An 18,530-nucleotide genomic window follows, 5' to 3' on the forward strand; every position below is an offset into this window, starting at 1 on the left:
TTTTCAGATGCCCCTATCTGAAACATCCAGACTGGGGCACCATAACCTTTTCTTGGTGTATGGTAATTGCTGTTTTAAGGTGAGAGAGGGATCTTGTGCAATTTATCATCGTTTCAGGGCATTGTCGAAAAAAATGCAATGTCCTGGGGGCAGCTGTATTAGTTACAGATGATCTCAAACAAACTTGTTCATGAACTCCAGACATAGGTTCCTGTGTTTTTTTGTAGTTGGCGAGCAACAAATAGTTTGTTCTGGAAAGTAAGACTAAACAACAATGACACTCTGGGTTTGCATTGTTTGAAGCAAGCCAAGAAGGACGCCAGCTTGAAGACTTTGTGGCTGTTTTGCATTTCTTCTCCTTGTTCACCAAATGCCACCATGTCACCTGTGAGACAGTGAGGAATCCTTTCAAGATTACTGTATCCATAATTGACCCTTATTCATTCACCACCAATGTCTCGTAAGGTTTTATGAAAAAGGTTTTCTCCAAGCTTGAAATGCGGTAACCTCGTCCCCTTCTGAACCGTTTCTGAAAGGCCTTTGTTGTCTTTGTTCCCTTCCCACAGTCTCAGTACACAAACCTGGGGCTCCTTAACAGCATGGACCAGCAGATACAAAATGGCGGCTCTTCCTCCACGAGCCCCTACAACAACGACCACGCCCAGAACAGCGTGACAGCCCCATCGCCCTACGCTCAGCCCAGCTCCACCTTCGACGCCCTCTCCCCGTCGCCCGCCATCCCCTCCAACACCGACTACGCCGGCCCCCACACCTTCGACGTGTCCTTCCAACAGTCCAGCACCGCCAAGTCCGCAACATGGACGGTAAGACTCCGACCGCCTTGCAGTGTGGTTTTCACTACATTGTTTGGCAAGCGGCTCATGCATAGGAACATTGTATTTGTATATGTTTGATGTAATGGACCTCTCTCATTTTGAAAATATATGAATTTGTCAGCCAGCCAGATTTCCCGGCGAGGGCCCCTCCCTTCAAACTGCGATGCGATACAGATGCAGGAGATTAGCTGTCTGGTAGAGGGTGTGGAGGTTTTATCAGGAAGATCTGTGCTCCGGGCAAGTTTGTGATCTTTATGGAAGCCTTCACTTACAGGACTACACCTGGCTGACAGAAGCCTCCTGAGATCATTTTAGTTCTGGTAGCTCAGGTAGCCCAGCATCCACCCTGCGGCGGTACTGCGGGCTCGTAGGGAGCGCGCGCCCTCTGAACGGCAGGAAATAAGCACCACCACAGCCCCTGGGAGCGAGGGACGACCCTACTGGCAGCTCCGCTAACTGTCCTAACTCACACAAAATATTTCCAGAACGTTGGAGAACACTGAGGTTACATTCCCATTCAGTCGTGAGGTAGTGTTATGATGAGAACATTCCCCAAACAGCGTTAGAACATTTTAATGTTCCATAAAAACTTTGTCAACGTTGCGGAAAAAAACATTCCAGCTATGTTGCATGCAAACTTACAGGCAGCCTCATAATGATTTAGCCAAATTTTCTTTCTTTTCTGGTATGTTCTGAGACCCAGAAATCTTTAGCTGGCCTGTTGAGCGTTTTTTCTTCTTAAAGCTTGTGATAGCCCTGAACAAATGCACACGTGTTGTAGAACAGTCTTCGTGGTACACTTGCGGTGCTTTGCGGACAGGTGTCGACATAGAGCAGCGCAGGGAAAAGTGACAGAACCGGCTACTCTGGTGGCATTGCGCCGCCATTTATGGGCAGCTCTTGCATCACGGCGCTGTTTGTTTGCGCAGCTCCTGTATGCCCCACTCTTCACACAATGGGGCGCAACATATCAGAAACACGGCGTGAAACACATCGCGCCCTTGTGGTCGACGCCGGTAACCACTAGTTGGTTTCGGCCTGCAGATGGAGACGTTGTCCCTTGGGAGCAGGATGTGTTGTCCTTTGGTGGGTTAAACCTGGCAGGTACCCAATATCATAGCATAGTGCTTCCCAAACTTTATCAGTCAGGCCCCACTTTGGTAATATAACATTTTTTTGACTACCCCCGGTAACTTTGGTTCCACTTGGTTGCCATTTTCTTTTTGGTTTCTAATGGACTTTTTTTCCCCTTCAACTGCCCCCCCCCTCTAAGGGCGTGCCCCCCACTTTGATAAGCACTGTCATAGCATATGATGCTTTAATATACATAAAGCTCATCATTTTCAGAGTTTCTTTTTTAGAAAAAAAATCTGGGAATTATTCAGGTTTTATAAAAAAAAAAAAATGTATTAATGGTTTGTAATAATGCTAATTTCCAGGATAGTCATTATAATACAAAATACTTAGGAATCCTTTTTAATCCCTTAAACTGCATGGCCAGAGTGCATTTATTTCCATTCAATCATTTTTAATAGTGAAAGCAATAAAAGTAATGGTTCTATTTGTAAGCACTATTTTACGATAACATTGCGTTAGCAACAGCGTTTTTTTATGTTATAACATGTACGGTGACAAAACAAACATTGGAGGACCTCAACATTTTAGAACTTCACAGACGGCATGAATCAGGCTAAATTTGGTATTCTTTTCATGGTGTTCATTTTTCCTGCTTCTGTCTCCGAACCGTAGTTGGGAGGCATAGGAGAACTGAACTACTATTCCTTTTGGATTCCGGGGCCGAAGCTGCTAATTATGTAACACCCAACTTAGCGACTTGGGCATTTACTTCCTTTATTGCACGGAAGAAAGAAAAAAAAGAACTCTCTTGTACAATGGCTTTTCCGTGACCATGCTCTCTGGCAAACCACTCACACAACAAGTCACTCGCCCAGACCAGCCAAAACTGAAGCAATCCCCATGATTCCCACTCTTAAACTACATACCCTCATTTACCAACAATGGCAATGATCTACAGAACCAAATCCAGAATAGATTTTAATTCCAAAAACACGAAGGCGGAGAACCTTGAATACGAAAAATAAAAAAATCGGGAGAAAATCGGTTTCATCCAGACTGTCCTTTTTTAAAAACGACGAGCCTTCAATGTACAGGAGGAAAGGATAGGGGATTAAGGAGTTAAATTATTATCAGTGAATCCTTAACTGTCCTCATATATTGCTGGAAGGAGTGCTCAAAGACATGGGCATATTGCATACGTCTCAATAGTTAATCTGGCTGTCTTTCATCTAAAGGTCAGAGCAGAGGAGGTTTTGGGGTGATCTTACACCCGTGGGTTACGCGCAGTGTGGGATAGTGCCATTCACCCGATTCCCACACTCGTCTCCTTATCCGTTCGTTTTCACGTCCAAAAAACAAGTGTCAGACTCGCAATTGTTTCCAGGGAACTGCGCGGGGTGTGATGGGCACGCCCCAAAGCCTCTGTCATCCTGTGCCGCTCAGGGCGAATCCCGTCGCAAAAACCAGTTCGGCACATCGAACGCAAGTACACAACCTGAGCTGCTTTGGGTTTGTCTACATCTACGCATGCATTCTGTGTCTGGCCTCTGCCTTCCAACGTATTGCCGTAATATGGCAAGAGCTATTTGCGCATGTATGAAATCACTGGTCAAGTTTGTGGTTGTGATTTTCAGTGCGTGATTGTGAAAACGTTTGAGGAGCGGTTTTTGCTTGTAAAGAGTTGTCTTCACACTGCACTGTGTTAATGATAATGGACAACTTCACTTTATCCTGATAATGGACGAACTTCACTTTATCCTGATAATGGACAAACTTCACTTTATCCTGATAATGGACAAAGATTCTGCTATCTACTGGTACATGATAACAAGTAGAATTCCTACTGTACAATGCTAATGATAATAGACAACATTTTTGCTATACACTGCTAAATGATAATGCACAGAATTCCCACTACATCACACTAGTAATAATGGACAACATTTTTACTATATACTGCTAAATGACAATAACAGAATTCCCACTGCATAATGCTCATGATAATTTATATATAACATTTTTGCTATAAATTGCTCTGTCCTTGGGCTTGCCAAAAATTTGTTAACAAGACCACAAGCTTAATCTTTAAGCTTTTTAAAAATTAAAATGTTGCTATTTTCAAACTATATCCTTCCTCCCTCTATTAACTTCCCTGTGGTCCCTTTATAACAAAGAAGTGGGTCTGTGCCCATAATCCTGTTCGCGTAATTGCCGCACGGCGCAAATGTCTGCAGGGTGAAGCCCACTCTGGATCCGTTCTCTCCAGCTCCATGAAAACCCCAACCCACGGCTCTCTTCTTGCACCCGGCAAAGGCCAGCCGGATCACCAGAAGGATTTACTGCGCTATCCCTTGCTTTGTTTGATGACTGCCTCTTAGAAGATGAACCTAATCCGTACCCACACCATAACAGTTTCCTGTCTGGAACTCTTCATACAAACAAGGGGGTGCAACACACCTCAAAGTGGCCTTCACCCCCCTCGTGACCAGAAAGCCAATCGATTAATTTTTCAAACGTGGAGGGCGAACAGCAAACGGCAGAATAATCATTGCAAAAACACACCTGTGACAGGTAATATTTGCAAATGGCTGCTTTTGTTGCTGTCAATATCTGAAAGGACCTCTGTCCGCCGTGTCAACGGTGAACAATCAATGAAGGAAACACTGGCTTCCAAATGACCTGTAATGTACACTTGAAGAAGAAGTATTGCTTGTTTGCCTCAAATTCCCTTCCTCCCATGTAGTATTAGAAAAGCAAACCGGTGACTCTGTTTAGACTATCCATGGGAGTTGAGAATCGGAGTGGGGATTACTATAATGGGTTGAGGGCCTATAGATAATGCTTGTGTACATACTGTATTCTCTGCCCTGACCCCCACTGCTCCCAGGATGATCTCTAGTTTTCAGTGCGTTAAGCTCGAATAGCTCCGCGGGCGAACAGGGCGGATACCTGCACAAGGAGACGAGCGTTCGACAAGACGCGGCTTGCCCGGAAACATCTGCAGACCCATCCCATACCGCACGGGATGGGGCCGAGACTTGTTTTTGTCAAGCAGCCTGCCCCGACTTGTCCTTCGCAGCCAAGCGGCCCCCGAACGCCGCAAGACTGTGAGAAATGGCAGAGAGAAGAAATCTTAAGGCTGAAAAGATTTAGCGATAGGGAAGCGCTCCTCTGGGTAATGCATTTGAAAAAAAAAAGGCCGATTTCAAACAAGCTTATTATGCCTAGAGAGCTCTTTTCAAACAAGCCCAGATTACCTGTGCCACGCAGTGCGCTTGGCACTTTGAATACAAGAAAGAGAAGATTTGACTAATTCAAAGGGAAGTCATCCGTCTTGGTTCGAGACAGACAGGCCACTTCAGACTCAAACTCTTAACAGCCTTCTCAGATTCTGAATGCGGAGCACACACTAATCGTGCGCTTGAATTCGCTTTCTTGTCAAGTACAAGCCCTTCGGAAAACGTAACCTTCGGAATCACACATTTTTCTCAACCTTACTTTTCGGATATTAATTTGATGAAATAAATATCTGCGTGAGCAGAATAGCAGCCTGAAGATGTTGGGCATATGATACTCGGTGATAAATAAACAGAGGAAGACTGTGAAACAGGAAACACTTTGGCACAGCTAAGGGCGACCCTTCAAAAAGTGAGGGGAAATCCGGCGTAATTACACAAAAGCCCAGCTCCTCCGAGTGGAGTCCCCTCAATGAGAGATCACATTCCTGAACTTGATATTTTAATGATAGGGCATAAAACATTGCTTGAAAAAAAAAAAAAAAAAAAAAGTCCTCTCAATTTAAACACCCCACAGAATTCCATTTAAACACTCTACCTCACCATCACCTCCAACAGCATGTCAACATGCATTTTTCTACTGTATGGTTGGCTGATACTTCTGCAATCAGTTTTATCACAAACTAAATTCATATTTAGTTTGTCTTATTGACAATACTGCGCATTCCAGCCCGAGTGACTCTATCAAACTGCTTTCCATTAGCAATTACCAGAAAAACACATCTGAAGCGTAAATTTTTGCTTTCAGATACGGTGTCGGGTTGATGCGTCAACCGCTTTTCTGTGGAATTTTGCTGACAGCCTATCGGCTGGTTAGGAGAGCTGAGCTCATCCCTGTTCGGCATCATCGGCAGGAAGCTGTCATTCATACCTCCACCTTCCACATCACATCAGATCACAGCAACCTCTGGAGTCACCTCCACCTACTCCCTCTATTAGTAATTGTAGTTTTCGTCAATTCGTGTTGAAAGAAAATACGGCCTGCACACGTCTTCTGCTTCTGTGGTGAAACAGATTTTTTTCCACTTTCTTTTTTTCTTTTCACTTTCCTGTGTTGAAATGTTTTTCTCATTCCCGTCGTTGTTCACGTGTAGCGATTTAGATGTTTCCTTAACAAAGGCACCTATTAGATATGACTTTCAAATTACATGTTATTAGGTAGACCTGTACACCAGCTTTTTAATGGAAATATTTAATCAGCCAATCATGTGGCTGCAACTAAATGCATAAAGGCATGCAGAAATGGTCAAGAGGTTCCACTGTTTGTCAGACCAAATGTCAGAATGGGGAAGAAATGTGATCTAAGTGACTTTGACCGTGGATTGATTGTGCCAGACAGGATGGTGTGAGTATCTCAGAAACTGCTGATCTCCTGGGATTTTCACTTGCAGCAGTCTGTCCACAGAGAATGGTGTAAAAAGCAAAAAGACATCCAGTGAGCAGCAGTTCTGTTGTTATTGAGAGATTTCAGAGGAGAAGGGCCAGGCTGGTCAAAGCTGACAGAACGGTGACAGTAACACAAATAACCACACATTACAACAGTGGTATGCAGAAGAGCATCTCTGAACATGCAACTCATCAAACGGAAGTGGATAGGCTACAGCAGTAGAAGGCCAATAAGTAAAAAAAAAAAAGTCTAATAAATACCTCAGTATTTAATAAAGTGCTCAGCGAGTGTATAACGAGAAGCCATTAAACGGCAAGGATGGCTCCCCTTTCAGACCACTAAATGGAGTTGGCCTCTCTCTTTTACTTTCGCATGACAAGAAGCAGGTGTGTTTTCTGGCTGAAAAAAAGGGCTCGCATTTTTGTCAGATTAAACAGGTTCGGGAGAAGCCGTAGACATGACACTACTTGCAAAGCTATGAGCGAGACAAGACCAGAGGCGCCGAGCACGCTCAGTTGAAGCCCAGGCCTCTGTCGCGACACGCCCGGCCCCTTGCGCCCGCAGCACTCGTCTGGGAACGGGGCCCCACTGCAACCGCGGGCCTGCCTCAACTCGCGTTGCCGGGGAAGTGCGTTTGTGTGTTTACGCCAGTGCCAGCCGATCGAATGTACGTACCCGCCGGTGAATTGGTGCTGATCGTTATTCAGTCCGATTCGGCAGCAGCTGCTCGGGAACACAAATCGGTTTCCCTCTTACGAGAAACGACCGATTTAGAGGAGAAGGAACCACAAATCCTGAAACTGAAACACTGCAAAAAAAACTACAAATATGAAATATTTGTTTTATTGTTTTATATTAGTTTTATAATTAGGTTGAAAATCTTTTTTGGAAAAAAAGATATGCCAATGAGGTGAGAGTTTTACTCATTTCAAGATTTGCCAATGGGGTAAGAAAATTTCCCCTGTCAAGCTCAGTAACAACAACAAGCCAATATTTTATACTTGTGAGAGAAAAAAAAAGATTTGACCTCATTACAAAACTTAAACACTTGTTAGAACATACGTTTTATTTTGCCGTGGAACTTGTGAAAAGCCTGTATCTGAATGGCAAGATACAACCTATGATTCCATTGCAGCACACATTGATTCATTCTCTGGTTAGTTCAGCTCTGCTATTCAGGTGATCTTTGAAAAATCAGAACCCAAGCTGTTTTATTTGGTGTCAGAGTGGATCTTTGGTACCAATTTACTCTGAGGCTTGGCTTTTCAACATCGAGCTGAACACTTAATGGGTGAAAACTGTTATTTTATTATTTTATCAATAAAACATTTGATAGCCAAATGATTAAAAGCATTTTGGTTAAACTAACCAGTATGCTATTATTGGTATTATTTCAAACGGCTAAACTTTCGTGAAAAGTAGGTGATTTGGCTAAATACTCAATTCTCCCTGACCATAAAATTGACGCTGTGACCGATGAATGCCTAGTAATTACACCTTAGACCCTAAGACACACCCTTAATAGCTGCCAAATCCCATCTGTCAACCTTCTTCATTCCTCACTCTACGGTTAACCTTTGAGTTGTGGCTCCTTTTTTAGTGCCAGCTCCTACTTCTGAGCAAACACAGGAGTCTGAATGCATATTTGCCTGTTCAAAGTTTGTGGCTTCAGGGCTGGGATGGTGTTGTGGCAGGTAGAAAGGTGTGTGTGTGTGTGTGTGTGTGTGTGTGTGGGTGTGTGTGGCCATTTGTGTGTGTGTGAGTGTCAGTGTTAGTGTGTGTGGCCATTTGTGTGTGTGTGTTTGTGTGTGTGTATGAGTGCATGTGTGTGAGCCTTTTGTGTACCTGTGGGAATTTTGAATGTGTGTGAGTGTGTGTGTGTGTGTGTGTTTGTTTGTGTTTGTGAGAGTGTGTGCATGTGACTGGGTCTTTGCATGTGTGTGTGTGGGAGAGTCTGTGTACGTGTGCATTAGGACTACATGTGTATACAGTACATTGAAGAATTGGACTGTAAAGGAAGAAGCGGGAGGGAGGGTTAGCATTGGAGCAGGACAGGCAGCGCACAGCCCAAACCTCAGTGCTGACTGACACCCCGGCTGCCAGACGCAGGGCTGCGGATGATAAGGAACAGCCTCCGGTCACTGTTTTGCGGTAGGCGACATGTGGCACACATCGCCGTGTCTTCCTGCTCACCTGCCTGGCCTGGGGTTCTCTCCAAACCTTTCTTGCCTTCTCTTTCCCCGGGTGGGGGTGGGGGGGGGGGGACTCTCTGCCTGGCCTGCGGTTCTTACCACCCGCCCTCCCCTTCCCTATCCCTGGGGGGGGCACTGATTGACGAGCCCAAAGCTGATTGACGACTGCAAGCCCAAAGCTGATTGACGATTGCTCTCTGCCACATGGGGCAATTGCAGTTATTAATCTTTCCTTTTCCATATAAGACGTCACAACCCCCACTCGCATATAAGGTGCCCGTAAAAGCACCCCCGTCGTCCAAACTGACCGAGAGCTCAGCCAGATTGGCCAGCTCCGTGACGCGTGATCATGGCTGGCAACAAAAGCCCTTTTTCGATGAAAGCAGGGCAGCTCTGAAATGCCTGAGCGACTGACTTTTATAAAAGCTCTGCCTACCTGGTGAGGTCTAAAGGAAATGAGACCAGAGCTCAGAAAAACGGCGGCAAGGCTAATGGGTGCTACCGCTAACGACCACAGCTTGCCTGCCACTCCCACACCTTCCCCTAAGGACAGGGAGGAAAACTGGTTATTTTCCATTAGTACAGATACCCAGACTCCTCCTCTTCTAATTAGAGGGCCCGCTGTTTGGACACTGGGCAGGGGAGACCTCTACCTGCAGCTGACTCCTTATAGTCGATGTCTTCTGAAATTTCCATGCTAGGTACAATGAGGTAACTATGATGGAGGCCATATTTACTGGGTGTACCGTATTCGTCTCTTCTGTTGCTGGAAAATTTATTTTTTGGCCTGTGAAAAGTATCAATCCGTATTTCTTTAATGTGAAAAAATGTATTTGATGCCTTCTTACGATTACATTTTTGTTGCAATATCGAATCAATGTCTTTGCTTTCTTAAATGGCGCCTCTATAATGCTGTTTTCCCCTGGCCGTAAGGGGGGGCGAAATTCAAATATGATGACACACGCACAGAAACTTGCCTGACGAATGCGAAAGAGCAAGTGCCTGAAGTCCAGAAAGCTTTAAAATGAGGTTTGATATGTTGCTCAATATTGGTTGTCTTGAGGCAGTCTTCTTTCTCCCAAATACACTACCACAAGGTTATCTTCTAAGAAAGATAAGCACTCGGCTCCTAGTAGCTTCGTTTCGAATGGAGTTTGACCACCAGTCACCACAGATGTCGCCGCATCTACCAAAAAAAAAAAGAAAACTGTTTTCATCCTGTACAACCGCCAGCTTTTATACATATTATTTTTCAGATGTATACGTTTTGTCCCCAGTGGGGATGCTATGAGGCCCCTTTAAATCTTGTCCAAGCTTTTAATCAATGTAAAGTCCTTAAGGAGATCTCGGTAGGTGTTCCAGTCAGGAATTCTTGGCAGCGGTGTGTGTTGGTTTAGAGGAAAGTAGAGGGAGCGTGTTGGGGGGGCGCTGCCCTGGTGGAAGTATCACTGCCAGCCTTGTGTAACATTATAACTCATCTCGGGCAGGTGCTGGGATGGGCCCCTTTCATCGGAACAGTTCATATCAAAAGCCAATAGAAATGGAATTTAATGTACCATTGTTCTAGAAAAACAGCCCCCAGTCATGTTGAAGTCTTTTTCTTGTTGGAATGAACCTGAAAGGAAAACTTAACCCCCCCCCCCCCCCCCCCTTCTCTGTGCTAACTTAAAGAGGAGGACTTAATTTTTAAAGGAGCGGCGGAGCATGAACAGAACTCGTAACTTCAAATCACGGTACCAAAAAAAATCATGTTTAAACCGAGGCCGGTGGAGCTGCCGTAACCTTCCGACCAATGTTCGGAAGGCTGTAATCAAGGCAAAGCCACCAGGCCAAGCACATCCATTAGCTATAATAGGGTCGACAGGCCCAGGTGGAGGTGAGTAGGGTGCGTCAGCCCCATGAGCTTCTCATGACTGCAGCCTTCAAACCCTTAGACAACAGCATCCTGTATGACGAAACTCCGGTCTGTGAAGAAATGCTGATTTCTGCGGTCCGTGACGGGACCGCACACACGTAACGCTCAATGGCGACGAATAGATCAGGAGCGAATCCATCTCCTCACGCACTCCAAAACCGCAAAGACCTATTCATTGTGAGTTGTTGTTTTTTTTTGTTTTTTTTAGCTTTAAAATGACCTGCGGTTAGTGCGCGCTAGCGCGGCTAGCAGTTTAATCACCACTTTGATGATGGAAATGACGCTAGCTGAGCACCTGTGGAGAATGCAGGACCTCAGGCTTGGGTGAGGTGATTTATGGCTAACTGTGGAAGTAAGGGGGGTCGGGGGGGGGGGCGTGTGTGGGCTGCTGGCTGACGTCCGAGGTTCTGGGTGTGTCCCATCCATCCCTACCCCCACCCATCCACAGAGCCTTTTCCGACTGTTTTTTTTTTTGTGGAGCATCCAATCATAGGACTCCTTCAGCTCCAGGGCGGTACAGGAATTTGCAGGGAGAGTAACAGATGTTGCCGGAGTGCTTTATTAATGATTCAGTGGAATGGAGAAATGGAAACTGGAAAAATGTATGGAAAAAATATAATTCCCCAAAAAACTGGTTTCCCAGTTATTGGCACCCCTGGTTTAATACTTTTGCGCAAACACATTTGGAGGGATTGTTTGATCATTCGTCCGTCTAGAACTTTTCAGAATCATTGATATCCTATGGTTTGTGCTCATGGATCCCCTCTTCAGTTCAGACCACTGGATTTTGATGGGATGTAAGTCTGGAGACTGAGATGGCCTTTGCGGAACATATGTTATTTTCGCTTGAGCATTTCTATGTGCATTTTGATGTTTGTTTGGAGTCATTGTACGATAGGACAATCTACCTATGACCTAGTGTCAGCTTCCTAGCAGAGACAACCAGATTTTCTTCCAGTTTCCTGGTACTTTGCTGAATTCATGATGCCATTGATTTTCAATAGTGCCCCTGGACTACTGGTAGCTAAACATCGCCAAAACATCAATGACCCACATCCATATGTGACATATTTTGACAAATTTGATTATTATCTGTGTTGTTTATTTTATGCAGCCTTCTATTAATAATTCTGGAGTCCACTGTATCATCAGTGTTCGCCAGTAGCATCTCTGCCATTCACCTGTTATTCAGCTTTTTGATGACAGCATTTCAGTAGTATGCAGATGCCCTATTATTTGTTTTGTATTGACTGAAAAGATTATTAAATAATAATCTTAATAAAATTATTAAGATTATTAAAAATGATTACACACATTCAATGATTAATTGCCCCATTAGTTTTTAACTGTTGGTGTATATTGTAAATATTGGAAGCCAACATTAAAAATCTTTCTGCTAATTTGGAATACTTGGTGAATATAGGCATAAACTGGGAACCTTACTGAATTTAGCAGTTACACTCACAATACATTCATGTTTGAAACTTATATAAAGTCGGGTGCTGCACGATACACATTTGTTCAGGTGTTCATATTGGGCAACACAAATCTGGGTGAACAAACACAAATCTGATAGAAATCTCAAGCGGTCTCGTCATCTTTTATCTGTGGGTCAAGCTGCTTGACTATCCCCAATCCCTCATGGAACATTCCAGAGTAACAGCATCACCCTGGGGACATGTCATCTCAAACAGGGCACTGACATACAGAGCTCAGAGCATGGACTGGGTAATCTCTACATAAAACATACAGCACAGAGCAAACCTTTATCTGACAAGGTGTTAAAACAAACCAGTCAGCCGCAAGGTCTCGTAAGAACGAGAGTAGAGCACACAGTTGCATTACAGTTTATTGTACCGTGTATAGCTCGTAGCTATAAGATTCACAGCAAAAAAAATTATAAAAAATAAGTCAGTCTTAACAAGTACTTAGTCTAATATATAGACTTAAAATCTTATTTATATTAATTTTTTGCTAGAAAAAGACAAAGATTGCCAATGAGCTGAGAAAGTTTTACTCATTTTAAGAAAAACAAAAAAAACTGGCAACGTGGTGAGAAAGTTGGACTCATTTCAAGATTTTCCAATGAGGTGGGAAAATTTCACTTCATGCAAACAATAACTTAAAACAAGCTAATATTTTCTGCTTGAGAGAAAAATAAATAAGATTGTAGTCTTTATTACAAGACTAAAAAAGCTCTTTATGACAGCCATTTTTTGCAGTGATGTGCAGTGTTGTCCAGGGTAGTTCATTTACTTAAAGTTTCTTTCTCCTCTCCAGTATTCCACAGAGTTGAAGAAATTGTATTGCCAGATCGCCAAGACATGTCCCATTCAAATCAAGGTCCTGACCAACCCGCCCCAGGGTGCCGTCATCCGGGCTATGCCTGTCTACAAGAAGGCAGAGCACGTCACCGAGGTGGTCAAACGCTGCCCCAACCACGAGCTCAGTCGAGAGTTCAACGACGGTGAGCTGCCCTTTGTGCACCACTAGTCTGGGTCACCATAGTGACAAAAATGTCTAGATTTTTGTCAATATGCATGCAGTAATTATTCATTTTTTATCTTATTTCAGTGTGTAAATTCAGTAACAATTCAGTAACAAATTTTTCAATATTGAGAGCGTAAACTCATCAGACTGCGTTTCATATTCCAGGTTTTAAACACTTTAAAATGTGGGAAAATTCTGTGTGTGTATTTAGATATAACTTTCTGTTTGCAGGTCAGACGGCTCCGCCCAGCCACCTGATTCGGGTGGAGGGAAACAGCCACGCCCAGTACCTGGAGGACACGATAACAGGCCGGCAGAGCGTGCTGGTGCCATACGAACCGCCCCAGGTGAAGCCCCTTCTGCGGCACGTCACATGACCCTGTCACCGCAAGGTCGTCGCCCGTTTCAACAGCACCCATGTTCCAGACTGACAGGGTCACACAGCACACACAAGCCCACACACACGCCTCGGCTGCACACCGTCAATCACTCAAACCATCCAACCAGCTGGTGTCCCTAACGTCCAGAGTTTTGATGGTATTTCATGTTTTTAAATGATTGGTTATGAGTTTATTCTGAATGTACTTTATGTTTGTATATTCATGGTTATAACCCACATCTGAATGCCAGTCTGTAATGATATGTAGTTCTGCTCTGGAAAGCATTCGGAGTAGAAGTCTGAAAGCTTCCCTCATTTCGTAGTGAAAGACTCCTTACCCGGACAACTTCACAGGGAATAGCCTGAAAATAAGAGTAATACACACATTTTAATGGACAGGGGATAATGACATTTCGACGTCTTCCTCGAAGTCAAAAACGTCAGTCTGTTTTGCTCTGACCTCCGAGTGCTACAGCGTTCCTTATTTTCAGGCTAGTGCCTATAGAGTCTGGGTAACAAGTCTTTCACTGTAGTCTGCTTGTCCTAGCTGTTGAGCACCTAGGTCAGCTTATTTAGCTGGCTTGTAGCACATTGTGCAAATTTTTTTTTAGACCAATATATAATAGCATTTCGCTTTGCTCCTTCCCCGCCCTGTTTTCAGCTGTATCACAGTTGTGTTTTTCCATTGACAGGTTGGCACCGAGTTCACCACCATCCTGTACAACTTCATGTGTAACTCCAGCTGCGTGGGGGGCATGAACCGGCGCCCCATCCTCATCATCGTCACTCTGGAAACCAGAGAGTAAGAACCCGGCAGAGCCGGCCTGTTTTCGGGGTCGGGGGTTGAGCGGAGAAAGAGCTCCTGTCTGACGTTGAGGCTGTCTCTGTCCTCTGTGTCTCCCAGCGGTCAGGTCCTGGGACGCCGCTGCTTTGAGGCTCGTATCTGCGCCTGCCCCGGAAGGGACCGGAAGGCGGACGAGGACAGCATCCGCAAGCAGCACGTGACGGAGGGGACAAAGAGCAGTGAGGGTACGAAGCGCCGTAAGTAGCTGCTGGGGCTGGCTGGTGTAGAGCTGGTGTAGGTTTGGTGTAGAGCTGGTGTAGAGCTGGTGTAGGTTTGGTGCAGAGCTGGTATAGAGCTGGTGTAGGTTTGGTGCAGAGCTGGTGTAGGTTTGGTGTAGAGCTGGTGTAGAGCTGGTGTGGGTTTGGTGCAGAGCTGGTATAGAGCTGGTGTAGGTTTGGTGCAGAGCTGGTGTAGAGCTGGTATAGGTTTGGTGTAGAGCTGGTATAGAGCTGGTGTAGAGCTGGTGTAGGTTTGGTGTAGAGCTGGTGTAGAGCTGGTGTAGAGCTGGTATAGAGCTGGTGTAGGTTTGGTGTAGAGCTGGTATAGAGCTGGTGTAGAGCTGGTGTAGGTTTGGTGCAGAGCTGGTATAGAGCTGGTGTAGAGCTGGTGTAGAGCTGGTATAGAGCTGGTGTAGAGCTGGTATAGAGCTGGTGTAGGTTTGGTGTAGAGCTGGTATAGAGCTGGTGTAGAGCTGGTGTAGAGCTGGTATAGAGCTGGTGTAGGTTTGGTGTAGAGCTGGTGTAGAGCTGGTGTAGAGCTGGTATAGAGCTGGTGTAGGTTTGGTGTAGAGCTGGTATAGAGCTGGTGTAGAGCTGGTGTAGAGCTGGTATAGAGCTGGTGTAGGTTTGGTGTAGAGCTGGTATAGAGCTGGTGTAGAGCTGGTGTAGGTTTGGTGCAGAGCTGGTATAGAGCTGGTGTAGAGCTGGTATAGAGCTGGTATAGAGCTGGTATAGAGCTGGTATAGAGCTGGTGTAGGTTTGGTGCAGAGCTGGTATAGAGCTGGTATAGAGCTGGTGTAGAGCTGGTGTAGAGCTGGTATAGAGCTGGTATAGAGCTGGTATAGAGCTGGTATAGAGCTGGTGTAGGCTTGGTATAGAGCTGGTGTAGGCCTGTTGCCGGGCTGGTACAGTGCTATTTTAATGTTGCTTTAGGGCAGAACGAATGGCTTAATGTTGATTTAGGGCGCATTCAAGGCCGGTGCAAAGCTGGTGTAGGGTTGCTATAGTGCCGGTGTTGGGGATGCTGTTGGGTATAAGGCCAGGGGTGTACACCTCACATACTACATGCATGGCACCTATCCCACCCCCACCTATCTTAATCCCTCACCCCCCACACACTTCCCATATTCCTTTAATCCAAGCTTGCATGCACTCATGCTCCAGGCTAGGAGCTGGTACTGACCGCGTGTCCGTTTCCCATCCGTAGCCTTCCGCCAGGCCTCGCACGGCATCCAGATGTCCTCCATCAAGAAGAGAAGATCCACAGACGAGGAAGTGTTCTGTTTGCCTGTAAGTTCCTTTCACACCCCGCCGACCACGTCGCCGTCATTCCGTGACTTGTGTTCGGCCACATGGTTTTTTTTTGTCTTTTTCCTCACCGCTCACCCTCGCCTCTCGTCTCTCCCCCCAGATTAAAGGCCGTGAAATCTATGAGATTTTGGTGAAAATTAAAGAGTCTCTGGAGCTCATGCAGTTTCTGCCCCAGCACACTATCGAGTCATACAGACAGCAGCAACAGAATCTGGTCCAGAAACAGTGAGTATCTCACCGCCAGATAGGCCCCTCCCGCTCCACCAGTCTGTCCTACAGTTCGGACGGAAAAACCGCGAAAGGCGAATTTTGGCAAGGTCCACCCTTAGCCCGTTTGCTGTGATTCCTTGTTGTGCTTTGGTTTTTTTTTTTCTTCTAAATCTGTCCCTTGCCTGTGTCCTTTTCACCGTCTCGTTTAATACAATAACATTTGAAAGAATGCGTGCTTATGAAGACGGTTTTTTACCCTGTAGGGACTTTTCCCTCTGGAAACATAAATAAGAGAAAGGCTTGTTTGGCTTCATATCTTAACGGAGTGTGTCACTTGTTGAGTGGAATGGTTTCAAGCTCATTAAGAATGGATGGAAAGATTTCATTTGCAGCATGAGCATGACTTGACAGTAGTTTTGAGATGGTATTTTAAGAGCTCAGAAACACCCCAAGCACGAGCATGTTTTTCGAGCTAGCATGGAAACGGTGTGAGTTTGAGTGCTGTGATTGGCTGCTGAACGGCTGTGGCAATTGATCGCACTATGGGCAGCTGTGCTTTTGACAGGAGCATGATGTCAGCCAACAATAATAATACCCCCGTTTGCTCAATTGATTTACATGGGGGGAAAAAAAGGATGAACCTTGCCTATCTTGCGATAGTGTGTACTTTCCCTTTGGATTTGGCAAACTGCTTGATGCAGGCAGAGTTTTATGTTCAGTCCGACAGGTGACGCTCCTAGACGATCAGAGCAGACAAGCGTCCATTGACAGATTTACACAACAACTCCGATGACGCAATCCTTTCCGGCACTCACTCGCGCACGCTAGTTCTCACTTTCCCAGATGCTCAAGACCCACTACACCTCTCACACAGGCGGGCTGAAATGAAAATAAAAAGAGGAATGAGATACCTGCAAAATTATAGCTTTGAATCGCGGGCTTTCAACGCCCTTTGATAATTACTGCTTTTGTTATCGTTCCTCATTAAGGAAACTGACAGACGCCTGGCAGTGAGGTAATGTGTGCATTTGCTGGGAGGTCACGGTCAGAGAATTCATAATTAACGTTTCCTCCACTGTCTTTAGCCGGGCTGTCGAAGGCTTTGTGAAAATGGGCGCTTTAGGGAGCTTGTAGGAGTAGCTGGTTATCTTGGGTTTTTGTTACTCAGCTATAGAGCAAAGCCCACTAAGTTCCATTGCATCAGTGTCTAGGCTTGTGCGGATGACAAGGTGAGAATGGGTTGGGTAGCTATTATTCCAAGAGCCTGCTCACACTTCTTTTGTCCCAAAAGCCACATCCTATTTAACATTGTAATAAAGAGAAAACAGGCAACGCATCTCTGATTTCGGAAGGGGAAGTTCGGTCATTGTATTTCGATGACTTTTACAAAGCCATTCAACACAACAGAATAAAAAAAAACCTGACCGGCTTCACTCTTCGCCAGCTATCTGGATTAGCCAATCTAGTGTATAGCAGCGGATTTGACTCATCTGGTGTGAGAATTGAACCCTTGTCTGGATTGTGCCAGGTTTGTAAGCTCATCTCTTTGTCTCTCTTTACTTGCATGCCCTTGGAATCCCTCTCTATTGCTATCCCTTGTTTTATAACATGGAACCTTTCCGACTGCATCTCTATATGACCATGGTCCCTGTAAGTCTTGCTTGCGCAAGGTGCTCCTGACATTTTATGAAATAAAAGCCCTTATTACCTAGGAGAAAAGTGTGTCAGTCTTTTTATTTTGTTTTATTGTTTTTTTTTCCGGAGGAGTTTTAAGACCGGAATAATTGTTTCCTTTAATCCCACTTTATCATGTTATCTGAGTTGGATGCACTGCATAAACAACCCCAGTGTTGTCAACTACTGCCACCTTCTGGTGGTTAAAGTCACTGCTGCACACCCCGTGAGGTACTGTGGAAGATTACAAAACTTCACTTGACAACTTCCATCCCATTGATATCATAATAATGCCAATGCATTCGATATTGTTGATATTTTAATACTGTATCCACTTAAACAGTAGTATAGTACTCTTCAGATAGGTTTGAAAATGTAAGAAAGTGCAAAACCTTTACTCAACCACTCAACTCAAGTTTTCAGGCCTAATAAGGGCTGATTCAAAATGCACCAGGTCCCGGACTTGGAAACCCAATCCACAGAGCCAGTCCCCATTCTAGCCCAGTACCCACGGTCATAAAAACACTTCCCTCCCTTTCTCCTCCTCCTCCTTCTCCTCCTCTCCTGCAGACCTGTGGCCTTATTTCTCCCTCTCTTTTCTCTCTCTGGTTCCTCTCTACAGTCTGCTTAAAGCCCGCCTCCGCACTGAGGTTCTGGAGCCCATAAGTGACCAGAAGAAGCACTCTGCCTGAGAGCCAGCC

General features: G+C 45.1%; 1 protein-coding gene across 9 annotated transcripts in view; it reads left to right on the plus strand.

Annotated features, from left to right (window-relative positions):
• Window positions 1–18,530, plus strand: part of tp63 (tumor protein p63) — a 62,703-nt gene that overhangs the window by 37,660 nt on the left and 6,513 nt on the right. For 5 of the 9 annotated variants that reach the window (XM_061238501.1, XM_061238503.1, XM_061238505.1 and 2 more), the window contains 7 exons: window positions 567–824; window positions 12,984–13,170; window positions 13,425–13,540; window positions 14,265–14,374; window positions 14,477–14,613; window positions 15,842–15,924; window positions 16,046–16,170. In XM_061238501.1, coding sequence (XP_061094485.1) covers window positions 567–824; window positions 12,984–13,170; window positions 13,425–13,540; window positions 14,265–14,374; window positions 14,477–14,613; window positions 15,842–15,924; window positions 16,046–16,170 — 1,016 coding nt within the window. The remainder of the gene's footprint in view (window positions 1–566; window positions 825–12,983; window positions 13,171–13,424; window positions 13,541–14,264; window positions 14,375–14,476; window positions 14,614–15,841; window positions 15,925–16,045; window positions 16,171–18,530) is intronic. The other 4 variants (XM_061238502.1, XM_061238504.1, XM_061238506.1 and 1 more) reach the window with 1 other exon arrangement.

Source organism: Conger conger, chromosome 4 (assembly GCF_963514075.1).
Source record: "Conger conger chromosome 4, fConCon1.1, whole genome shotgun sequence".
Taxonomy (NCBI): Eukaryota; Metazoa; Chordata; class Actinopteri; order Anguilliformes; family Congridae; genus Conger; species Conger conger.